We start from the raw sequence: 25376 nt of genomic DNA, 5'->3' as shown, positions 1-25376 counted from the left end.
GAACAAGGGAAGCATTAGTGTATGTAACATAGAGATGATACGAACTACAGTAGCCCTGGATCAATTCTAACTAGCAACTGCTATGCTTTTAGAGACATTCTTCAAGAGCAGAGACATTTCAGGAGGAATTAATCGATATCCTGGCCACTTCCTAATATTTTTATATTTATTTTTATTTTTTGACTTGATCCCTGCAGTTCCTCTGGGCTGCCTGATTTGTATAGACTGATTTTTTATTTATTTATTTATTTTTTTAGGATAATGCAGAGTTCTTTCACGTTTTAGATGAGCTATTTGAAAATTGTGAGTTATAAGCCATTTGATGTTAAAATTGAACCCTAAGTTGGCTACTCTAGTACCTTGCAGTATTACCAAGAATGTGTTGGTACATGAACTTAGAGTATAAAATTGTGGGTAGTATTTTAGGGGAGGAGGAATGACCAGTTAAGGCTGAATTATCCTTTCCATTCCCAGCTCTAGTTATCTATTGCTTCTTGAAGTTTTCAGCATTTTGACTGAAATTTGATAGGCTTTGATGCTTCCCAAAAAGTGCAGTTGTTGCTGCTGTGTAGACTTTTTTTTTTTTTTTTAAGGGTGGAAAGTGGGGTAAAAAAAATGAGCAGAAACAATTCAGCCCTTTTTGAATATCAGGAGGAGGGAATTTACCAAAGAAACCAGCATGTTTATGTTCTTTAAAAAAATCACAGCCAGTTTGTCTGGCAGGTGAAAAGTGGAATTTATCATAGAAACTGGCTTGTTTTGAGAAGTTCGGTCTGAAGCATGTAGCGTCTACTGCTGGATTTAGCTTTTAGAAAGCTATGCAGGCCATGTCCATCTAAGGTCACTCGGGTACCTGTGTCTAGCTACGCCGGTGTGGCATTTCCCTGGCCTAATTTGCCTGTTTTTTTGTTCAGAGCTAGCTCGGATGTCTCCCTACAGAACTGCGTTGTACTCAGTAGATGTACCCATTGGCAGAAGTATTCAGTAATGTCAAAAAGATCCACTGTAAAACACTTATGGCGTATGAATCTCTGTTTCATGTAGAACTTGTGTAATAGAATTCCAGGCTTTCACAGAAATAAATTATAACAGAATATGTACAGGAGAATTTTCCTTCCTTTGAAAAACATTGGTAAAAGTGGAGCAAATCCATCAACTTTGGCTGGATTTCTTGAATATGCTCCTTTTTTTTCTCATTTTTCAGGTGACAGAAACAGATAAATCTCAAGATCCTGCGTGTGTGGAAGCATCCAAAGATAACAGCCAAAGTCCAAATATGGGGAGTGGCATATTGAAATACAGAAGCCGATCCCAAGGTAAAGCAGGTTAATAAAGATATGAATAAAAGAATTGGTGATATTGTAGAGTTTTGCTTATCGTGAAACACAGGCTCAGCCTAAAACCTAATTCAGCAGAGCGAGGCCTTCTTGATGTTGGCCCTCCAGATTAGCTTGGTTTGGATGTGGAATTTGAACTGCATGGTGTTTGCATTCAACAAAGCTTCCTGAGCTGAATCTTTTTATTGGCAGAATAGGGAAGCAAAATAGCTTTGTTTGTTTTTCCTTGCATTTGAATTTCCCATGTGTTTGTTTTGGTTTATTTCAATAGACTGAGGGGGCCTTTTCAACATGCCATCGTGGTCTCAATAGAATATTCATTAAGGCAAAATACTTGTAGTTATTGTTGCTGTTCCATGAATTTCTGTGAAAAAAACTAATTCCAGGAACCTGACCAGAAACTCTGTGCAAAAGATACAACTCTTTCTACAGGAACTCCCAACACTTCAATCAGTCGGAGTACTTGCACATCCCCCTGCAGTTTGGGGACTGATCACTCCTCTAATTACTTAGTTCTCCATCCATCCATGTGGCTTTTAAGTCCCCAGGTATTTCAGTGCAATGTGTGCACAGTTCTTCTGAAGCCAACGTTTATTTTGTTGTTAAAATGCCAATCACCTAGAACCAGGCTTAGCTGCTACTGCTCAGGCTGAGCACCGCAGCATGTGAATGGTGTTTGTGAAGACAGTAATATGGTTCTGAGTGAAAGGCACTGCTCAAGTGGCAGACACCCTCAATCCTGCCTGGCACCTGATTGATAATGTCACCAGAGTGGCGGTGGAGGGAGCAGACAGGGAGGAAAAGTCACCCAGGGCACTAGTCTGGACTTCTTGAATCCTGAGTTCCATGAATGATTTGCGAGACCTTGGGGAGTGACTTCCTTCTGGATCCACAAGGCTGTGGCTTCCAGAGAGGGTATATCGACACTGTACCCCCACAGTTGTCAGGAAGGGGCATTACACCCTACTCCCATTTGCATGCAGTGAACGTGGAAATGTGATGGTGGAACTGCTCCGGGAATGCTCCCCACTGCCACTCAAGCAGGCTGGGACAGAGGTCTCACTGGCACTGTACCTACCTAGGGAACTTTGTTGGTGAAAACTTAGGGAGACTTTATGTACTGGAGACTAAGTTGTACACTTGGCACACAAATCCTTTTTTAGATCTGGCCACCTCACTTCTCCATCTCTAAAACAGGAGTAATAGTAATTCTCTACCTGACAGAAGGATGTCATCAGAGTAAGACTGAGGTGCTCAGAATACTGCAATGGGTGTCATGTAACTACGTAAGAGAATGGAAAAAATAAGTTGCTGAAGTTCTGGTGGAAGTATATTGATTATGAGCTTGTAAAGCTGGGATCCCCTGTGATTAACTTCAAGAGAAATGGTTCAGTATCTTCTTTGAACTCTGTATTCCCTCTTTTTTTTTTAATGACAACTAGGACTGCTGCCAGCAAAGAAGGCCAGTCACAATTTTTGGCGCACAGTTTCTCCTTCCATTCCTGGCACATCACTCTCAGGATGACCTGACTCTTTCAGAAAGGAAAGCAGCTAGTGTCAGTTCTTTAAACTTCACATGAATGAAGCCTGTGGGCTTTGCTCATCATCAAGTGCTTTCTGAAAGATCAGCTGGATTCTTGCTTGCACTCTCAGGGTTGCCAGCTCAATGATCTTCTCATTGTGTTTACTGCAGTCACCTACCATATCTAGCATGTCAGTCCACCAAAAAACATGTGAAAACCTTTGTCAGCCTAAGATCAAGAAATAGGAAGAGTCCTGCATCTTTAAAATTGCAATGCACCTGGCTAATTGAAAATGATCAAGTAAAACTCTTCATTGGGAGATTACACAGCTTACCAGTTGAATGCTATCTGCATTATTTAATGTATTGTTTGATTTGTGATTTGCAAAAGGCACCCTTCATCCAACTTCTTTGAATTAAAAGATGCTGTTCTGTGTTGTATGCATTGCCCCTTAGGAGCTGGGTCTCGCTTAGAATCTGTGGGTGAAGATGATGAACTGACAGTGGAAAATGGTGAATCCAGCTATGAAATAGCAGTGAAATTTTCCCGCGGAGGGAGAAAACATTCTCTCCCTCAGCAGCTTGAAGGAGCAGGATCTCGGCAGGTGAGAAGATAAAGTAAAGTATTTGGTGAGAATTTAAGCAGGTTATTGGGCTCCAACTCTGTTTTGAGAGTTTTTATGAACCTGTTAGGAATAACTGTGGCGTCCTGTGGCTGCATATGTATGGCAAGACGGAGTGAACCCAGTTCTTGGTATCAAAGCTCAATAAGCACCTAGGGCAAGATTTCCCTTTGTGCATCTAAATGACAATTTTATAGCCATTTACCTCATTGTCTTTGGCCCAGGTTTTATGGTGTGGATAGCTAAGTATGCACATGTAGACTGAACATGAGCTGCTCATTAGCTTTGTATGTATGTGCACAACAGAGTGTAAGTCCTGGAAAAATGTTGGAGGTGGGGGCAAGAGGAAAAAGAGCCCTCCCACGTTTCAGCCCTAATAACTAAATGGCAAGGTAATCACCCAAGATGCCAGAGGTGTGGGTTCTAGGTCCCCCTCATCCAGAGGGTGTTTGACTCCATGTCTCTGCTCTCCCACCGTAGTGCTGTAACCACCATGCCAGAGGCTAGGCATTATCCAGGGCCCTTCTGAGGCTGGGCCACTGCCCCTTGTATCGTTGGCTGAATTGAATGGAGGGCAATGCAGTAGGGATGTGGGAATGAAGGTCCACACTAGAATCCAGGACCCGCACTTCTCTAAACTGCCTTCTCACTGATCCAGGCCCTCTAGCTTGTACTCTTCCTGCTGATTACATATATCATCCTGTCTTTGCTGCTTAGGGGCCCAGCTTCAAAAGGAGGACTGGAGAGGAGCTTGTGCCTTCACTGGGGCATGTTGGGAAGCCAGAGAAGCAGACTGAAAACCCCTCTGAGCCAGAGAGCCTAGAATCCATGTCTCTGGCTTCCTGAGCAAATGCCCCAACCTCTCATCTAGTGGGGCTATAATGTGGGAAGGCTGCTGTCCTCTAGAGTATAAGACAGGGGTGGGCAATTATTTCAGCTGGAGGGCCGCTTAATGAGTTTTGTTGAGCTGTCGAGGGCTGCATGGGTAACCCCACCCTTGGACAGTTGCCCTGCCCCCGATCGCTACCTTGTGACTGGAAGTCCTGCTCCCTGGCCTTTACCACCAGAAGTCCCTCCCCTTGCCCCAGAAGTGCTCCTTTTGGGAAGGGGCAGGGTTGCCATCTTGAAATTGGAAAAGAAACCAAAACAAATCGTATGCTAAAAAAGTCAGATATCTATTGTAACTTATTTTATTTTAAAAAATATTTTTGTCCTGAGTTGTGTTTGCAGTGTATCTAGAGGGAATTGCATAATAGCTCAATATACTTTTACTCTTGTATATTGTGTGGGGGGGTAAGGGGTGTCTGTGTGGTTGGAGAATGGGTATGAAGCTGTGGCGGGATCTGTATGTGGGGTATGTGTATGGCAAGTGGGGGTGTGGAGGGATGTGGATGTGAGGTATGTGGTTGGGGTGGGGGTATGTAGGAGTGTGTAGGTGTGGGTTGGGGGGTATGGTGGGAGGTGGGGAGTCAGCCCCACCCATCCTGTCCTTGTTGCAAGGCTGGGACTCATATGACGCAGCGTGGGGCCAGCCCTGCCCAACCTGGCACAGTGCAGCTCTGGCTGCAAGGCTGGGGACTGCACAGAGCCAGCCTGGTCCAGCTCAGCTCCTGAGTGCTGCACTGCATGGGTCCCAGCCATACAGCTTGGAACTGCATGCTGTAGCTTGGACAAGCCAGGCTATGTCTCCATGCAGGCACCAGCCTTGCAGCTGGAACTGCATGCTGCTGGGAGGGGATGGGACAGGCTGGGCTGGCGCTGTGCTGTGCTGTGTGGTTCCTGATTTCAAGGCCAGGACCCACATGGCATGGCACAGAGCCAGCCTGACTCAGCATGTCCCAGGTGCAGCACATAGTTCCCAGCTGCATGGTTGGGACCACAATATGCAGCACAAACTGGCCCGGTGCCCGCAGTTCCCAGCTGGCTCCTACTGCATCCTGTGGTCTTGGCCACACAGCCGAGAGCTACATTCTGCCAGGCTGGGCCAGGACGGGCCAGGCTGGCTCCGGTAGTATGTAGTTCCCAGCTGTGTGGCCAGGACTCGCAGGGTACAGCATGCAGCCAGCCTGGCCCAGCCCAGTGGCGTGTTAGAGTGCCAGGATGCATGGGAAGTCCTGTGCCATAAGGCGGGGCCAGCTCCATGCCTCCACATGGTACTCCTGACACTGTAGTTGGGAGTAGCACATGGAGTCATGGAGGCAGAGTCCCACAAGCCCCATGGAGTGGGGCGATCGCTGGTGGGCCCCATGGGCTGGATAGAATGGCTTGGTGGGCTGAATCCAGCCGTGAGCTATATTTTGCCCAGCTCTGGTCTAGGACCTATCAGTCGCATAGGTTTCTGGCTGGCTGTTGTCATGAGTTAGATGTAGGTACATGTCTATTATGGATGTGTTCATGTAACTGTACCTGCCTGGCCAATTTTTAGGCTACTGGGCATGCTTGGTCTACCCTGGCACACCTACACATCCACAGTGCAGGGGTAGTAAGATTTGCTAACTGCACTTAAGTGCCAAGAATGCCATTTAAGGAGCTAGAAATCTGCAATCTTAGATGCATGAAGGAAACAAAATTTCACCCTTAGTGCTCAAGTCAAGGAGAACTCCTTTAGACATGAGGAGGTAGGAGCCTGGTACAGTTGCTGCGACTGACCTCTGGAGGGAGATGCAAGTACTGTGCCAGTGATTTTCAAACTTCCTGGAGTCATGGAACCCTTTCATATCATTTCTTCAGCTGCAGAACCCCTACCCCTATCCGAAGCCTGGCATGGAGCCAGGTGTTGCAGCCTAGCCATGGCAGCACGCTGCCTCCTGGCACATTGTCCACAGTCTCCTATGCAGAACCCTGAGACCTGTCGTGGAACATCGGTTCCATGGGACACGCTTGGAAAACCACTGTCATACAGGGCTACAGAGTAGTTGTAGGGGTCTGAACATTTCAACCAGCAGTATTTGTGTTTGTTTTAGTTACTGATAGTGTTGCATTTCTTCAGGAGGTCCAGCTTTAAGAGATCCTGGAACTAAATGTTAGACTTTCTTGGTTTATTTTTTTAATTTTTAACTAACGGGTGATAGAAGATATTAAATAGATCCATGATGTGGAGCCAGTTTCAGAACTCAACTTGAGTGCTGTGGGGCCAGGATGTCATGCTCTGTGAGTCTGTTTTAATGTGCAGTAGTGATTTTTGTTTGTTTGTTTTGTTCCAGCCCCCGGGTATACCAGTGTTGTCCTATCCAGTACCTTTATTTGCCTGTATCCTGCAATCAGAATGAATTACCTCTGTTTTCTGATGTTTGCTAGGATTACCATATTGTGAAGAAATCTACCCGCTCTTTGAGTGCTGCTCAGGTGGAATCTCCATGGAGACTGACCCAACCTTCCATTATTTCCAACATTGTCCTAATGAAAGGACAAGGGAAGGTGAGGATTTTGCACAAGTGTATTTTCTCAAAGCACAGCAAGGTTATTTTTCAAGGGGTGCTGAGTTACTTCCCCCCTCTGCTCTCATAGAATCTCCACACCTGTAAAAGTCAAACTATGGATGTTTAAGTAAAACTCATGTATAGTGGTTTTACTGTCTAAGGCAGCCAATCAAAATCCCCTCTAAGAGGCAGGTTTCCAAATGTAAATACTTAAGCGGTGCCTAGACATTATGACAAAAGTGGAAACAATAGAACTATAAGATATTAATAAGTACATGTTATAACTACGCAAATGAATATGCAAAAGTATACCTGTTTGCATGGATAATAACCTACTGTATACAAACAACAGATCTGATTATATTGCACATATCTATCTGGAATCTGTGTGCATTAAAATTATAGCAAGTTTAAATGTCAGATATAAGACTAGAATCTAGGTTTTTGTTCTTTTTGTGAAGTGTCACATTTGCATATACATGCAAGGTTTTTTTTAGAATAATTTATTGGGGTATCTTAGATTCTATCAGTAAATTGGTCCCCTATGCACTACTGGTGTAAAAATGGTCTATACTACCATTTCACAGGTAAAACTTGTCTTCTGTGAGCACAGCCTTGCATGCATGCACTCTCAGGTTTGAGTCTTGCTGAATCTTGTGAAGCTGCCTGGTTCAAGAGAAATCCCAGCTTTCCTTGAAAGGAAGGGCAGCACATGTCCAGCTATAATGTTCTTGAAGATGATATTTACTCCATTGCAATGCATGAATTGCAAAGGGATGAGCACCAGTGTCAGGCTAAGAGGAAGGAACTGAAGGTCCTACCCAAAAGGCACAAAGGAGCTCAACAAACAGTTTGCTGCTGCTATCATGTGCTGCTTGATGCCACAACAGACTGGGAATCCCAGCGTCAGCCTATAAGGGACAGTGTGGGAGGCATCTCAGAACTGCATAATTGTCAAGAGCTCCTTGATGTTAGAGACATGAAGGGATGCTGAGACCACCAGAGATCTTTTGAGATCTAGCAGAACCTGAGCCAGCTGAATTCTGAGAGAGACCCAGGCAAAATGGGACTTGGAGAGGTGCTACAGTCAGTGAATGCTTCTTTCTTCATGGCCCTGACATTTCATTAGGTTAGATATTAGGAAGAACTACTTCACTGTAAGGGTGGCCAGAACCTGGAATAGGCTTCCCAGAGAGGTGGTGCTCTCACCTTCCCTGGAAATCTTCAAGAGGAGACTGGATAGGCACCTGGCTGGGGTTTTATGACCCCTCCCAACCCCCAGTGCTCCTTTCTGCCCATGGCGGGAGGTCGGACTCGATGATCTGTCTAGGTCCCATCCGACTCATTGAGTCTATGTTTCATCTTCCCTCTTTGTCCCTTTATTGCTTGTTTCAAAATGGTGGCAGACTATACACAGGCAGGGAATGAAGGGATTCTGTTTTTAGAAGCGGCTGGTTTATTTTAAGAGTATGTACTAGAACTGTTTTTAAAACCAAATAATACAAACAAAAAAATACACAGAATACAGCATAACACCAAACAGCACTTCCAAATACATGCTCTAGTACGGGGGTGGGCAATTATTTGGGCCTGAGGGTCATTCAAAGAGTTTTGAGGACCTGTTGCGGGCTGGGACAGCATACCCCCAGAATAGTTTACCAAAACTCCTGAAGTGGCTGTGCTCTGTGCTCAGCTGGGTGGCTGGGATGGAGCCGTGAGTGGGGAAGAACGGGCATCTGGGAGTGGGATGGTTGACTGGGACAGGCAGGCAGGGCTCAGGATAGGATCTTGGTGCAATGACGGCACAGAGCCAGTGCCCGTTGCAGGGATATGCCAGCTGTGGATCATGGCTCTGGATGAAGCCTTGGTCCTAAAATATCACTGATCTGTGATCCTGCCTCGTGGTCCTAGGCCCGCCCACCTGTTCCACTCCCAGGGACAGCTTCAGGCCAGACAAAAACCTTTGGCAGGCTGGATGCAGCCAGCAGGCTGTATTTTGTCCATCCCTGCGCTAGTAGAACCTTTTTGGTTCAAAATAGAAACTTGCAAGCAAAAGAAAAACAGTAAAATTAAAATAATGGATTCAAATCTGGACAAGGAATGCAGACAACTAATACGTGAGCTTTCAAATTAAATGCATCAGAATATAAAAGAACGCTTGCAATCAATCCAATAAAAAAGCACTCAAATTGCATGATTTTGCAGAAATCCTGCTGAAAACTTATTAGAGGCAGGTTTTCTGGTCCAAAATGCAGCATTTTGATTTTAAGTTCAAAAATCAGAATACAAAAGAATTGAATGTGCTGTGTTTAGATTCAGGGAAAAGGCAAAAACAGGTTCTGGCTGAGGGGATTTTGGCTTGTGCCAACTCTCAGAACTAGCCAGTTACAAGAACACTCCTCCCCTTACAAACCCGTGGCTTATTATAGCCTGCACATGCTTTGTGTCTTCAGGCACAATTTTTCTGAAATTTTTCAAACAAATATTGTTTGATTATGTTATGCATAAAAGCAGTCTTGTTTCTCTCACTGTGGTAAGGCATCTTCACCTGCCATTCTGTAATGTGTTTCAGAGGGTACTGTTTTTATGAAGAGGTTAGTAGGGTACTCAGCGTGGGCGACCTTGTTTTCTTTCTCTGGGCATCTGACATGCTTCTGAGTAATTATGTCTGGCAGGATAAGCAGTGCCTGTAAGAAAGTTAGTAGTTAACTATCACTACACTCAGAACCTCCCTCCCCCCAGCCCTCATAGCTGAAGTGTTTGGAAAGGATTTCCATATACTGTACTATGCCGTGTCTTTGTATGACCCTGAAGTCAGTGGTAGGGAGGGTGATCTTTATTTGCATTTTTAGGCAGATCTATACAGGAAACATTTAAGGGAACTGTAGCATTTGTTATCTCTGCTAAACCCCCTTATCTACCAAATCCTTGCCTGGTTATTTGTCAGTGAACCTGGCAGGCATATTCTTGAGGGCCACTTCTCCACACCTGGTGAAATATTGACAAGGCTAAGGAGGAAAAAGAATCATGCATGGGAGAACATGTTCTTGGTGCTACTACAGAGTTCTGAGACTGGAGCCCATGAAACAAGGATGCATGTAGGGTATGTGTGCTGAAGCAAAGGCGGACGGACCAAGAGAGACACTAAGAAGGGCACCAAGACATGCTTCTCCCATGACAAACCCGAGGTGTTATGGGATGTCGGAGGGGCTCTGTCCTGATAGCTATTACATTTGGAGAAGAAATCCTCCTTCCTGGGGAGAGGGTCATGTGTCCCACCCCGGCTTCCTAGCACCAGCTCTGCAACAATATCTCTTCTTGGCCCCAGGGCACTGTAAAGGAGAACTGCTCTGAGAATAGGGACACTGAGATGTGCTGTAGCTCAGAGCACTCAGCACTTTGCTCTGTCTTTGATTTTTTTTTTTTAAATGATGCTTATAGATTATTATTGTGTGATAAAGTTCTGTTTTGTGGAAACCGTGCATTATTTCCTCTGTCTGACAAGTGATGGGTATAACCCTCTCCCCCTTGATAACATCCGATTCATAAAAGTTCATAACACTTCTTAGCCTAGTGATCTGCTGTATATTCAGAGTAACAAAGCCATACACAGTCTGACCATGGTATGCTGTCAGTATATGCTCTTAAATCCTTCCTTAGCTGGACAGTGTCTCCTCCAGTAAGCTCCAGTAATTGCCCTTGTGTCAGTGCTACTTATTATTAGGGCCTCAGCAGGCAGTCTTTCTATTTCCATCCTCTACTCTGCTGATAACAGTTTCCCTTGGTCTTACAAGTATTTCAGTGCAGTAATAATGAGGAATATTTGAATCGCCAACATCCAGCTGAATCACTCATAAAGTATCACTGCTGGTTGTCTAATCTCCTAAATACATGCTCCACAGTGGTCTCTCAGCTCCTCAGATAACAGTTCAAGCTTTTCTTGCTTTACGTTTGGCTTTGAGTCAGGGAGGTGAAACAGACCTGATTCTTGAGAACAGTGATACCAAATATGCCAGTCCTGGGAAAAGGTCTGTGCTTGCAGCTTTTCAAAAAGCCCTGTGTTTCTGTGACCTCTCTACGTTCATCTCAGTGAAACAGCCCTTGTGATCCACCAACCCTTGCAAGTCCATGGAGAAGTACTCCTTTCAGTTTACATGAGCCAAGAATGGCAGAGGGAGAATCAAAAGATACGTCCCATCTATTATTGCACCCCTGTTCTAGGGATCTGGGAGCTCAGTTCATTGAATCCCTCTTGGCTCCAACCTATTGCCCAGAGCTGGTCCTGTGCAGTGCTATGCACTGAATGGCTTTGCACACCTGGAGGGTGACAGCTACATTGCAAGCTTCCAAAGCAAAAGTACCCCACACTCCTCCATTGTCAAAGCAGCTATTATTTTGTTACATCCATGCTGGAGGGCAAGAGAAAGTTCAGCACACAGCTCCAGCAACACAGCCTTTTGCATCCAAATGTTTTGCAGCCACTAGCGATTGTCCTAGTTTGCATCACTATCTGATCCCAGCACTAGCTGCTTGTTTCCCTGGTCTAGAATACCACTTCACTTTGTGCGGCTGGCCAGCAAATGTCTGCAGCACCTGGCAGCTGTCATTCACTGTAGGCATAATCCACTCTTCCACGGTTTTCTTGTGGGGTAGCTGTTATCCCAGTAGTTCAGAAGAATCTTTTGCCCTGCATTTAAAGTAGATCTGAGGCCTTCCTTGATCTGTCCAATGGCCCTGTTATGACAATGAGCTGTGGAGGAAAGTAGTGTGAAGAAGAGTGGATTTAGGGGATGGACAAGAGGGTGCTGTGAGTTTCTGAAAGCTACACAACAAACAGTAAGTTACAGGGTGGAATAGTGGGAATTTAACCCCAAGGTCCCACAGTTCCCTGAAAGAAGCACTGGTATCCCACCACGTACTTCACTTTAGCAACATAGCAAAGTGGCAAGTAAAACTTTCTTCCCACTTGCAGAATAGAATTTTGGTTGGCTGTATTTTTTATGAAGTACTAATTCATAGATTCATAGATGTTTGGGCTGGAAGGGACTCTAGAGGATCATCGAGTCCAGCCCCCTGCCCCAGGGGCAGGAAGTCAGCAGGGATCGTAGGATCCCAGCAAGATAAACATCCAAATGTGTCTTGAAGGCATTCAAAGCGGGTGCTTGAACCACCTCCGGCAGCAGTCTATTCCAAACCTTGGGGCTCGGACAGTAAAGAAGTTCTTCCTTATGTCCAGCCTGAGTTGGTTGTGGCAGAGTTTGTGACCATTTGATCTGGTCATCCCTTGGGGCGCTCTGGTGAACAAGACGTTCCCCCAGATCCTGGTGAACACCCCTGATAAACTTATAGGTGGCCACCAGATCGCTCCTGAGCCTGCGCTTTTCCAAGCTGAAGAACCCATGGCTCTCAGCCTTTCATCATAAAGTCTGTTTTCCTGACCTCTGATCATTCACGTGGCTCTCCTCTGCACTCCCTCAAGCTTCTCCACATCTTTTTTTTGAATTGTGGAGCCCAAAACTGGATACAGTGCTCCAGCTGCGGCCTCACCAAGGCCAAGTACAATGGGAGAATGACGTCCTGGGATTTGCTTTAGAAGCATCTATGGATGCAAGCCAGCGTTTTGCTCACTTTACTAGCCGCAGCATCACATTGAAGGCTCAGGTTTGAAAGAGTTATGCATGGGAGTAATTCCCTTTGGAATTAATATAAGTTTCATATATTCACACAAAAGTAATAGACATTTACCTGTACTTCCTTAAATATGAAATTCTGTTTCTTGAAGTAATTAAACACACACTTCCATGAACATAGCCACATTCCTACCATTATACTTCTGACCTTATGTCATGTTTTGAAACTTCTCTTTTTCCTGAGGAAATCTGCCAGCAGAATGAATTGCAGCTAATCCAGTGGATGGGTCACTTGAGAAGGAGTTCCATGAGCCATCAAGTTTAGAGATTTACAGTAGGGGTTCAAGCAGCAAATAGAATAACATGAAACCTCAAACTAAGAGTAATATGATAACATAAAATGTTACTTTCCCTTATTTTAAGGTGATTACTACTGCTATTTTCAGGCTGAGTTCATGTGTTGATATTAGAGTGAAAGTAGATCAGGAGAGACAAGCAAGGAGTGAATCGCAGCCTAATTTGTCCTCAGTATTAGACTTTCATCTTTGTTTCCTCTTGGATCTTTGCTATATTGCAAAGCTTTGGTAGGATTAGGGATAACTCAGTCTGATACTATTAATGGTATAATTTTTTCTTCTTTTGTATTAGGGTCTTGGGTTCAGCATTGTGGGAGGCCAAGATTCTGCTCGTGGCCGCATGGGAATTTTTGTGAAGACTATATTCCCAAATGGGGCAGCTGCTGCTGATGGAAGACTCAAAGAAGGTATAATGAGACTCTAAGTGAATAGCGTGCTGTTGGCTCAATCCATTAGAGCAAGGGTGTCAAACATACAGCCCATGGGTTAGCGCCAGCCCCCAGTGACACTCCTAGGTCTGAATTGACACAGATGGTCCCTGCAGGCAGGACTTGGCATGCCCATTGCACGTGGCATCTGTTCCAACCACTCCGGGAATGGCAGCACATGTGGCATTCCTGAACACGGTGCCTGCTCCAGCCACTCTGGGACCCCCACTGCTTGTGAGGTACCTGTAGGTGTTATATAAAGTGCCCACTCTGGCCAGGATTCGTGCTGGATGACAGGCCTGCCTCAGGCACTGCTTGTGACGCCCATTCTGGTTGTTTTGGGATCTGCAGCACTCCCTGCGGCTGGTCTGGGAGACATGCCACATCTGGATTTTAGAGTGGCTGAAGCAGGTGCCATAGGTGATGCAAGGGGGAGGGAGTCTGAGCTCCATGGTTCTGATCTGGCCTGTGTACTAGCCCTTTTTTCATTCATCTGGCTCATTAGGCAAGATGAGCTTGACATCCCTGAATTAGAGGAGTCTGTGTCTATCCCACGTAGGTACCTGGAAGCCAGCAGAAGAGTATGTAGTCTATGACTTTCGCCCCCCCCCCCCCACCAAATTGTTCAAGAGAAAGGTGGTGAGAGCTCAACCTGTACCGGGTTGCTCTGTTCCTTAGGACAAACAAAAGAGGAATAATGGTGCAGAGCGCCTTTCTCTTTCCATCCCTAATGTCTGCATTCTGGTGTGAACCCTGTTTGACAGGTCCAGAAGCCCCATGTTATCATTTGAGAAGCATATTGGTACTGGTAGAGAAATATCAGTTCTCTCAACACCTGGCTTAATGGCCTTGGGTCAGAAAAGGAGTACAGGAAGGGCTATTTTGTGTGGGGGTGGGGAGAGAGGGAAGTTACGCATCCGAAAAATCCAAGAGATGTTGGTGCCATTGTGTGTGCTAGACAGTGACAATTGCACTGTGGTAAAGGTTACCCAAAGAAGACTGTAGGTTTAGATTTGTTGCCTTATGCAGCACTTCAAATACCCTGTTTTCTGAAGAAGGGCATTCTTGTGAAACATCTTTCCTTTCTGTTACTGCCATTTCCTGCTTGTTATACTCAAGGCTGACAATGGGGTGAAGGGGAAAGGTCCATCAGAAAGGAGTTTGGTCACACAATGCAGGTGTGCACTGACCCTAGGAAGTCAAATAATCAGCACATTTCCCCCAAACCCAAGACATTCACAGGATATTCAGAACTTGAACATTCAGTTTATCATTAAGATTAGGGAAAGGGGGAGTTAGGAAGACTTGGCAGATGTTTGGGTACTGTTTAATTGTGCACAGATGTAGGAGTGTGTGATATTGCGGAAGACAGATCTGTATCATGCTCTCTGCCTTCCTAGAATGAAGTAGATCAACATATCTGGTTGTAGCTATTATTAATCAGAGCTTGGAAAGTGCATGTAATAGTAAGCAGGCAGCTATAGCTGCAGAACTTGTTTGCTGGGATGAGGATGTCATTCCTTTTCAGCCTTCTCTGTGTGTACAGATTACTTGTCTCTTGTTATATTCAGAGCAGTAAGTAGCATGCATTAGCTTTCTCTGCAGGGATATAAAGCTAGCTTTCCCTAAATGGACTCTGGCATGGCTTAACATTTTGCCCTGTTGTGATTTTCAAGTCCCATTGTTTGGGAATAATGCAAAGAGTCTATTTGCCATTTTTTGACTCCACAATGTGGTGCTTCTACTCGCAAACAGTCTAATTCCAGTTAAAATCCATAATGTTTTTGATTGAAATCTGTTAGAATGTAAATATGAGGTTAAGAATTGCAGTTGAATAATTCCCATGCTTTGATGTTATATCCTTGTATTAATTACAGAGGCATTAGAGCAAATGATAATAAATAGAAAATAGTAAAAAGTTTTTCATAAAATCAAAACCCACGTGGTAGCCCATCATTGCATTAATGATAAAGGGCATTACTTCACTTGCATACTTTGTGCACTCGTTGACTTGACTTTTGCATTTTATTACCAGGGGATGAAATCTTAGAAGTTAATGGAGAATCCTTACAAGGGCTGACCCATCAGGAAGCCATTCAGACATTTAAGGTAACAAAGTTAGGAATAATCAGAGTTGCTCAGTGCTCAATACAATTTGACACTACTGTTGTTTTTTGCTGCTGCCAGAATTTTGTTGTGCACATGATTTGCTGAAAGACTCATCATTAGGTATCAAGCAAATGCACAGTCTCTTGCAATAAACTTCTTTAATGTTTCTTTAGCAACTTAAGAAAGGTGTTGTGACCCTCACTGTACGCACGAGACTGCGCAGCCCAAGCCTCACCCCATGTGCAACACCCACTTTATTGAGCCGCTCTAGCTCCCCCAGCTCCAGTGCTAGTGGAGGAACCCCAGTAGCTGGCTCTGAAGATGGAGACAGTTCATCTTCATGTCGCAAGGGCCCAGGACCAAAGGACAGGATTGTCATGGATGTGACTCTCAACAAAGGTTAGAGAAAGTCTATTTTGACTCACCTATCAAAATTACCTAAAAAAATAAATGCTGTCCTTTTCTCTACTACGTCAGGAATTGTTTTTCAGTGAATTCCTTCATTTACATGTTTGGTGAAAGCAGAAGTAATACAATAAAGTTGGGAACAATATTTGAAATACAAAGTATAAGATAAAGAGATAAAACAGATGTATAGGAGTTGAAAATATTGAAAAGGATATACATGGCCACTCTTTAGCCTTTCAGTAGTCTTGCTGTCAGTGCAGCAGATCTGTAGAAGGTCCTCCTGATTAACTAGCATCAGGAGCTAGTTCAGGCAGCTGCAGCTATTCAGTAGACATTTGGTTTCCTGTGCCACGCTGGATCTACACAAGGGGCTGTTCCTGAGTCCCAAAGGTGAGACCACACTATAACTAATGAACACTTTGTGACGGGGGCCAAGCATTGGAACAATCCACCTGGAGAAGTTGTGTCATCTCCATCCCATCTGGAAATTTTCAAGAGTGGGTTGGACAGAAACTTGGTTGGAATGATTTAGTCAGGGATGGTCCTGCTTTGAGCAGAGGGCTAGATTAAAAGACCTTGTGAGATCCCTTTCAGCCCTACTTTACTGTGATCCTATGCCACAGCTGACATGGTTGAGGTTGCAGCAGAGATTGGCATTCTCTCCTAATGTTTTATGATGAGGATGAAGTTTCTTTCCTATGAACTCTGTAAATAGGCTAATCCTGTCATCCCAGTTCATTCTCATATATCAATCTAATCCCATGATTCTAGTTCGAACAAAAAATGACTGAAAAATCACCCTGTGACTCACCATAGCCTGGAATCCAATTGCAAAGCTTTCCTCGTTTAGATATTCAAGCAGCAAAATAAATCAGGGACTGTTATGAAGAAGCAATGCTTGGTTGCCCGGGTTGGGAGACTGGGGGTTGGGTCAAGAACAATAGAGGTGTGGCACTAATCGTGCTATTGGAGCTTTCTTGGTAGTTAGCCCTTATAGTAGACTTTAAAAAATGACCACATTTGTGTCATATACTTTTGCTACACTTAAGTCAAGCAGTGTATTCAGAGGATCTATTTGAGTTCATGCAGAGTATTTTCCTGGTTTCAGAGCATAGCATGTAATGACTGTTCATTGCAGCATATAAGAAAAGTGATGAATGCATTTCAGAAAGTTTTCAGTTTGTGTGAAAGCCCAGAGCCTGGATAGAAAGTTGAAGAACAGGTTTTTCATGAGGGAGCCATTAATTTCTGCTTCTGTTAAGACTCAACTGCTGTAGTATAGTGAGAGGCAAAAATGAAAATGGATGAGGAAGGTAATACATTCGTCAGACCTCATTCCCCCCTGTACCCCATCCCCTTGCTTTCTTTAGCTCTGTCCTATGACAGACCCTGTGCAGGTGTTTAAACTGGATAACAGAATCTAATCAAATAGTAATAGATGAGAGAAAAGAAGGGTTTGAATGAGCTATTTTCTTGCTTAAATATCATGGAATCTTTTTAGACACTCCATTTCAATTATATGCTGTATACTTGTATGTGGGCACTGAATGGATGCCATAATATGTTTCTGAGAGGTATTGTACAGATACAGCTTAAAGCACTACATGCCTGAAGTGATGTCAGTCGGGCAGAGTGTCTGTAGTCCTGTGTGAGGCTGAAGTTGGTCTTTGCAATCACCGCTCTTGCAGAGCAGTCAAGGTTAAATGTTTTCAACTCTAATTTCCACCATGGTTTTGGCTTCCTGAATGACCACCCCAAAGGCTGCCTCTGAAACAATGCATGATTCCTGGCTGTAAATGCAGTTTGAGAACATAAACACTTGTGTGTCCTGTGTGATTACAATCAAAGGGATTAAACCATTTTTCTTCTTTGTACTTTTGTTTTTCACAGAGCCAGGGGTTGGGTTAGGCATTGGTGCCTGTTGTCTCACACTGGAAAATAGTTCTCCAGGGATCTACATTCACAGCCTGGCCCCAGGATCAGTGGCTAAGATGGATGGTAGATTAAGGTTAGTTATGAACTGAAAGCTGGCTCAGTCTTACAGCATCATATAGACTCCTGCTTAAGAACTCATTTTCAGCAATGGGGTCAGTACTTATTTACTGCAGTGCTTTATTTTTTTTTTTAATCCATGGCTTAGATGATTACAGAAAAGTAATGAGACAGTATAAGTTAAAGAAATTACGAAGAAGTATTTAAAAATAACTGAAGATTTCATGCTCATGTATGTGATATAAGCAGTGGCACAATTCTCAGGGAATGCCATTTTTAAGTTTCCAGACAAGAAACAGCTGAATAGAATAGATGACTCATGTTATGCCAGTTAGAAGTCAGCTCCCCGTTTTACATTCAGTTTTAGGAAAAACTAGCTTTTTTCCCTAAATATAAGATGATAACTGCAGATAAAGACTTGAACTGTTGTCACACTTAGAAAATTCTACAGGAGAACAAATAATCAGGACAAGGACCCAAAGATTTAAAAGACACTAAAGCTAAAATAGAAGCTGCAGTGAATAAAGTTCTGATCTGATATTTTAACTGCATGCCCAAAAGTACTGCAAGTGCAGAAGTCAAGACTTATTACACTTGACTCTCTGTCTAAGCAAAGGGAGTATGATTTCTGTGGTTCTTTGGAAGCAAGAAATAGATATAATTGGAACAGTACATTATATCAAGCTTGGAAGCAATAGGAAAGCCAAGTTAATACCATGTGTCAAATCTGCACCCAGGGATTAGTGAACTAGGAGTAAACTTGCATAGCTTTGATTAAAATGTAGTCACTTGAAACGTAATTGAAAGAGCAGCAGGGATTTTGGACAGTATTTTGTTTCTGACCTTCCCTTCTTGGTACATTTCTGGTAGCACAGCCACTTGAAGGGTTGTGGGGGCAGAATAGTCAAGGTTTCTTGCTGTGTCCCAGAAGCATGAATCTGGCCATTGCTCTGTCTTTCTGCCAAAGCCTGCTCCCACCAATCCATCTGCAAATAGGTATCTGGCTCATAGAGGCTGAGGAGTCTAAGGTGGCTAGATATGATGCTGTCCACATCACTGTCTTGTGTGCTGCCAGCTACAGACACTCAAGTGCCTTACAGTGCTAGCCCAAAGGACTGTCATTCTCAGGTAGACCTTTGTCCTTTTGCTGACTACTTGATATAGCAGGCTGACAACATGTCAGTTATTTTATTGCTTATAGGTTCTTATCAAGGAATAATTCATACTGATTTACATTGTACTTTACTTTGGACTAGAAATTATTTTATGTTCCACTCCAGGTTCCTGTACTTGGTTTAGGAGCAATTGGGTGAAATTCCCAGCAAAGCCCTCTTCTACATCCCTGCATTAGCAGTTCCATGGGCGTGACCAGCCCATAGAAAGATGCCTACACATAATGACATGCTGCGGAGAAGTTTTCAGTGCTGGCTTTGGCTCCATGTAGGTCATTCCAGAAGCCTGAAATAGGGGGAGAACTACATGGATCCTATTGCCCCAGTACACTGCCCACCTGGTTTCACATTCAATTAACAGCATGATAGGAGTCCACCACCTTTTTGCTTAATAACTTCATAGCTTATTTCTTGTTTTATCACATCATTAATTGCATTAACGTGTGGCCATGTAACAACTTAAGATGGGATTGACTGGTTAATCGCATCTTAAACGTAACATGTGCCAGGAGCCCGCATGCTGCCAGTACAGAAAAGCCATGCCACAGTGTTCTTGCTTAGTGGCCCTAGGCCAATAAATGAAAGAGGGATTTCCCTACTTCAGTCTCTGTACTCCATGCATATAGAACATCAGTGCTGATTTAACCTATTAGGAAGTCCTTGAAATAGTGACTTGGTCTCAGGAGGAGGAGGTGGGGTCTGTGTTCTGACTGCAACCCTGCAAAGATGCCCAAAAGTACTACTAAAAAGAAATATTTTTCTGTAGAAGAATGCATTTTAATATTAGCTTCTTTACCTTTGCAGCTGTTTTAAACTCTCCAGTAGTTGTGTCTCTGTAACATTCTGAACAAATTATTAGGGTAAGGGATGATATCCAGCCATGTTTCCTACCATTCCCGCTTGCATTCTGGGTTGTTGCTCTGTCGCATCAGCAGTTTCTGATTCCATATAGTAAAACTGGGAGAGTGGTTTTGATATTGGCTTTAGAAAACCTCATTAGTCAGATTTTAGCTTCACAATACCAGAGGTTTGGATCCAGATCTTTTATATCTGAACCCCCTCAAAAATATGTGCATATGTCTGTAAATGGTACCAGTTTTTCCAGTTTCTAATTGTTATATGATTGCCTCTTCTTAAATACTTATGCTTTTGATTTACATAGTAATCCAAACCTCATTTTTGTCCTCTAAAGTAGCAAAATAATTACACAACTCTCAAATACCATTCAGTTTATAGAACCCTAAACAGATTACAGACTATTGAACTGTCCTTACCTGTAATTGCCATTTTAGTTGTGTTTTGGCATTAGCTACGTTTCATCTAATTACCACAGCAACTCAAAAAATAAAGAAAAATAGGTGGATTGTATGAAAATCCAAAATAAAAATGTTTTAATAATCATGGAAAATGATTTAATGATATCCCTAGATGATGATCCTTTTTTTAATGGTTCCAGACGTCTGTAGACCAAGAATAGCAAGAGTGAAGGGACTGAAATGAACAATTTACAGTCCTATCTCAGAGGCTTTGTTTGATCATGCTCGTTACTGTAACTTAATTTGAAGTAAAAATAGTTACATCTCACTCAATTTTTCTTTAGTTAAAATCTGAAACAATTTCTTGATCTCCTATCTAAGCCATGAGCTTCCAAAAAATCTCTGTTAAAAGGGTTGCACAGTAAGTAATTCAAGATGGTAGTAAGAAGTAATCCATCTGCATGTAATTTTTTCCTTCTATGCTTCGCAAACATCAGTACATACAACTGGAGTCAAACACTCACTTTCACTCTAATCAGGGAGCAGCCAGTTTTGTGCATTGATTTAATACAGTGTCTAACACTGACAGCACAAAGTGGAATATTGGACCCTGCTCCAGCTTCCACTGAAGTCAGTGGGAGTGTCACCATTCACATCAATGGGAATAAGAGCAGGACTGGGTTTGGGTTTTTTTTGCCTACCAAATCCTTTCCAAATATTTATATCTTTGAAAAGTTTGGCCACTAGTCAACAGCACAAACGTTTTATGTGAGGCAGATGTGCTTAACTGGCTGAGGTTTGTTTCTCCAGTCGCGGCGACCAGATTCTAGAGGCAGATTCAGTGAGTCTACGCCATGCAGCATTAAGTGAAGCCTACGCCATTTTGAGTGAATGTGGTCCAGGTCCAGTTAGCCTTATCATTAGCCGGCATCCCAACCCAAAGGTGAGGAAAAAAATGCTTGAATATGTGTATGTTCTTTTCAGCCTTTTACTATCATTTGAGTGTCAATATTTGAGATCCAGTCAATAGAGGATATTTCTATGGCCTGTGTGATGTAGGCAGTCATGCTAAATGATTGTAAAGGTCATTTCCCATCTTGGAACGAATGAATCTATAGCTCTGTTAAACCTTTCCTGCTTCTTTGTCACTAAATGACAACTGTTGCCTTAATGGGATTAGCTGCATTTTTTTTTTTTTTTTTTGGTGACAAGATTTTTTTAAAAGTCCTTCATCCGATCCAAATGAATGAGTAACTTGTTTTGTTTTACCATTGTAAGACACTCATGGGCATATTAAGTCTTCCTGAACTAATTGGGAAAAGATTTGTTAGGGGAATGATAAAGCTCTGACTTATGAGTTTCTAAATACTTATGGAAGCCTGTTAAAGAAGCACAAATACTCCTAATTCTAAGAGATCCTCTTGACCAGAGTAATTTTGACTTCCTATCCTGAAGGTGATATGCATTTTGTAATGAAGCTTCTAGAAATACTAGTTATTTTCTGGCAACTCAGATATATAGATGATAGCCAAATTGCAGGAGCCTTCCCACCAACATTTGATACCATCACTCAGGGTTGTGGATCTTAGGAGGAGGTGGCAGCAATGCATCTTGGTTAGAGTAAGAGACAGGGAGTTGGAACCCTGCCGAAAATCTGAGGTCAGCAGAACTTAAGAATAGGCGTTTTTACACATTCAGTAATGTGCCATAATTATGGCTCATTAAGTTTAGTACCTGTCATTACAGCTGTAATTGGCACTACTGCACAGTAGAGCAAATGAATGATTTTTTAGTGATATTAATGCACATTAGATTAACTCTACTGCGCATTAACATGGGTTTTGCCTGCCATGCTAATGCACAGTAGAATTAGTCGTCTGCACATTAAGAGCCTCCTGTAGATGTGCCCAATAAGTCTTTATATTATGCCAAGTGGAATTATCATTTATTGGTTGCACTGTTAAGCCATTTGTAAACATAATTTAGATAGTCTGAAACAATAGCCCCAAGGAGTACGAACTCTTCCCTCTGTTTCACTATTTACTCAAATCACCTAGTGATAACTCTTCAAGTTTTCTGATTACTTGATGTTGGGGAAGGCTGGAAGTGATTATTCCATGAGGGGAGCAGGTTGGGAAACACATTGAAAAGAAGGCAAAGATGGCTAGATGAGAAAGCAGGAGATGGAAAGCTCTTTGAATCACAGGCGGTCTGTCCTGTGTTTGAACAGTGCCTTACATAATGGGAACCTGCTATGCATAGGAGGCTTATCTGTACTGTAAATTTATACCCAGTCCACAGACTATAGTTAAAAATGGAATTTTCTATGGATTCTGTTTGGGAACCCTGATCTAAACAGGGATAAAACCAGAAACTGCCCAATCTTGCTGAACATTTGGATTTTGTTTTTTCTCTTCCTTGTTCAAAAAAACACCTTGCATGACTTGCCTGCCCAGTACGTAAAGACTTTAATCAAGGTAGCATTACGATGTTATTTTCCTGAAGGTGGCAGCTGGTGATTCTGGCATCTCTAGCCATGTTTGCACACACTTAATTCTAGGCTACTTCATGACATGCAGCATAAGCTCTGGGGGTCAGCCTAAATTACCCCTATCCCTGGCTGAAATTGCCCATAATCTCTATAGTATTACAGCTCTGTTGCATCTCATCTCCAGCCCACCCATAATACATCACATACATCAAGGCTTGGAAGAGGACCCTCGAAGGGCAGCTGTTGGCAGTTTTCTGCAGCTGCTACACTGGGGAATCTGGCTTGACATAGCTTAAGCCGGGACTTTTAAAGCCTCTGTCTGTGCAGCCCCTTTACACAAGATAACACAAGGGCAGCAGGGTGAAGTTCTTGCTGTATGTTCCTCAGCTGCAATGCCATCTCACAAAGTGGAAACAGATATTTTTGTTCAGGTTCATGTTGTTTCATGCTTTTTTTACATAACCCTTCACTTCATCACACAAAAGGTATACAGAGCATTTTGTTCCTGATATACGTGCTTCAGTATTTTCATGCATTTCCAAGAGAAATACCACAAAGATTTTCTTTCCTCTGTTATTCTGAGTGAATGTGGCATTCATACTATGTTTAAACTGCTGAGTTTGCCTAGGGATCATTCAAATCCTCTTCGTTCAAAGACTTTCAGATTTCTGACCTGTCTTTGTGCCGAGTTTTAATTTGTGTAAAGTGGACCATATTAAAATCACATTGGATGTATCTGAAAACAGACCTTTGGAGTTATGTACGTTTGAACTCCAGCAGTTCCTGTTCTAAGATCATAGGGAAATTTTCTGAATAATAACCAACAGTGGGTGTGTTGCAGTAATTCAGGGATAATTTCTGCATTTTAAATACCACATATCACTGCAGTTTATTTTATATGGGAAAAATTAGTTGACAATGACTGATCATTTTAGTAAAGAAGGGAGGAAGTGAAAGAAGAACTTAGCTAGTATTTCATCTAGTATTTCAGTATTTTATTTTTTTAGCTGATCGTCTTTTTATTCATGGAATATTTTTGGAAAAAAGGACTGCTATGAATATTTAAACATAATATTTTTATACACATGGCTCAAGAAGTTATGATATATTATTAATTAGATGAAAATAATAGCATGATCATGAGTTTGCTTTGTTTATGCAAGTCTGGTGCATTGTTTATATTTAATATTCAGGTATTTGGTGTGATACTTTGGCGGGTCCCATTTTCCTGAAACCTCTCAATACCCCAGCTCAGTATCCCACAGGGAGGAATCTGAATCAAGCCAGGACTAGCACTTAGAAGCTCTTGACTCCTGTGCTGAGGCCTCTAAAATAACAGTTTGTCTTGAATGAATAATGAATTTGTGGTGATCCGTGTTTAGCAACTTTGTCCCACAGTAGACTCACAGTATCTGTTTTCTATTAATAATTAGGTTTCTGAACAGGAGATGGATGAAGCAATAGCCCGTACCACTCTGCGTGACAGCAAGGATGCCAGTTCCTCTCCTGTCATGGGTAGGGGCAATTTTTTTCTTTGTTGCAGCAAATAAATTTATTCATAATTTTTTTCATATATGTCAACATTTATCTGGCATGCTGTTGGGATCCTGGCATTCATTGCTATTTTAGTCTCACTGACAAAATTTCTATTCTACAATGTTTATTTAAATTCTTTGTTTCAAGAGTAGCTGCTGTCCAGCCCACATCCTTAGTACTGTGCGTCTGTGTTACATTTTTCTAGGGCACCCCTCATCTGAACAGCAGAGTGCCAGAAAGTTACTACTCCATCTGATCTGAGGGGAATGGGGCAGATCATTGTATTTGAGGACACATAGCCAGCATGGGTTTCCTTGTTAAAGAGGAGAGATAACTTAGATGGGCTGCTGACAAATTGTCAGTTTTGCCTATCAGCTGGGCACAATTGAATCCAGGGTGGATTCAAACCTTGACATGAGCAGTTTGTCAAATCTGCCAGTTGAAAGTGAATTTGTAAGGAAATATATTAACTCTAATCACATCACTGCTTAATGGAAAGCCAAGAGATTGTTTCCCTTTCCACTGGGATTGACAGAATGGCCAATTAATTTCAAGACAGAAATGTTCAGTTTTCAATCAACCCTTATTTATGCCAAAACATGTTCTCTGACTAGAGTCCAAGTTATTTGGTAATAGACCTTTGCCTGTGGCTTCTGCCCTCCATAGCCAATTGTGCTGAGGTTTTTAATCAGGTTAGAGGATTTACATTCATTTCCTCCGTTCTTTCTCTCAACTCTCCGCTATGTGTGTATGATGTCAGTTAAGACATTATCCTTTATGACAGGGGTTCTTAAACTTTGTGATACCTTGACCCCAAGTGCTGGATGGTGGCGGTGGGGGCTGGGGAGCTTGCACATGGCAGCCACTGCTGCTATCCACCACTCTGCATTGCTACTATGTACCACTTCCACGTGCCACCGCATGTACCCCCTGGGAAGTTTGCAGCCCCCTTTTAAGTTGCTCGTGACCCCCCAGAGGATCATGACTCTCATTTTGAGAACCCCTGCTTTATGATAAAGTGCTGGATCTAGCTCCCAAGCTTAGTGTAACAGCATATCTGGGGGGGATGGAGAGAAACTGCAGGTATATTGCATAGC

At 42.9% G+C, this 25376-nt stretch overlaps 1 protein-coding gene across 5 annotated transcripts in view; it reads left to right on the top strand.

The window, feature by feature from the left end:
- Positions 1 to 25376, top strand: part of PDZD2 (PDZ domain containing 2) — a 325800-nt gene that overhangs the window by 268889 nt on the left and 31535 nt on the right. For all 5 annotated transcript variants that reach the window (XM_090037894.1, XM_090037897.1, XM_090037895.1 and 2 more), the window contains 9 exons: positions 1205 to 1316; positions 3316 to 3464; positions 6780 to 6899; positions 13180 to 13294; positions 15351 to 15424; positions 15598 to 15823; positions 17723 to 17840; positions 21063 to 21195; positions 24177 to 24258. In XM_090037894.1, coding sequence (XP_089894020.1) covers positions 1205 to 1316; positions 3316 to 3464; positions 6780 to 6899; positions 13180 to 13294; positions 15351 to 15424; positions 15598 to 15823; positions 17723 to 17840; positions 21063 to 21195; positions 24177 to 24258 — 1129 coding nt within the window. The remainder of the gene's footprint in view (positions 1 to 1204; positions 1317 to 3315; positions 3465 to 6779; positions 6900 to 13179; positions 13295 to 15350; positions 15425 to 15597; positions 15824 to 17722; positions 17841 to 21062; positions 21196 to 24176; positions 24259 to 25376) is intronic.

This window comes from Crocodylus siamensis, chromosome 3 (genome assembly GCF_052110815.1).
Source record: "Crocodylus siamensis isolate JL-2025a chromosome 3, ASM5211081v1, whole genome shotgun sequence".
Classification (NCBI taxonomy): Eukaryota; Metazoa; Chordata; order Crocodylia; family Crocodylidae; genus Crocodylus; species Crocodylus siamensis.
This window is presented reverse-complemented; position numbering and strand designations above follow the sequence as displayed.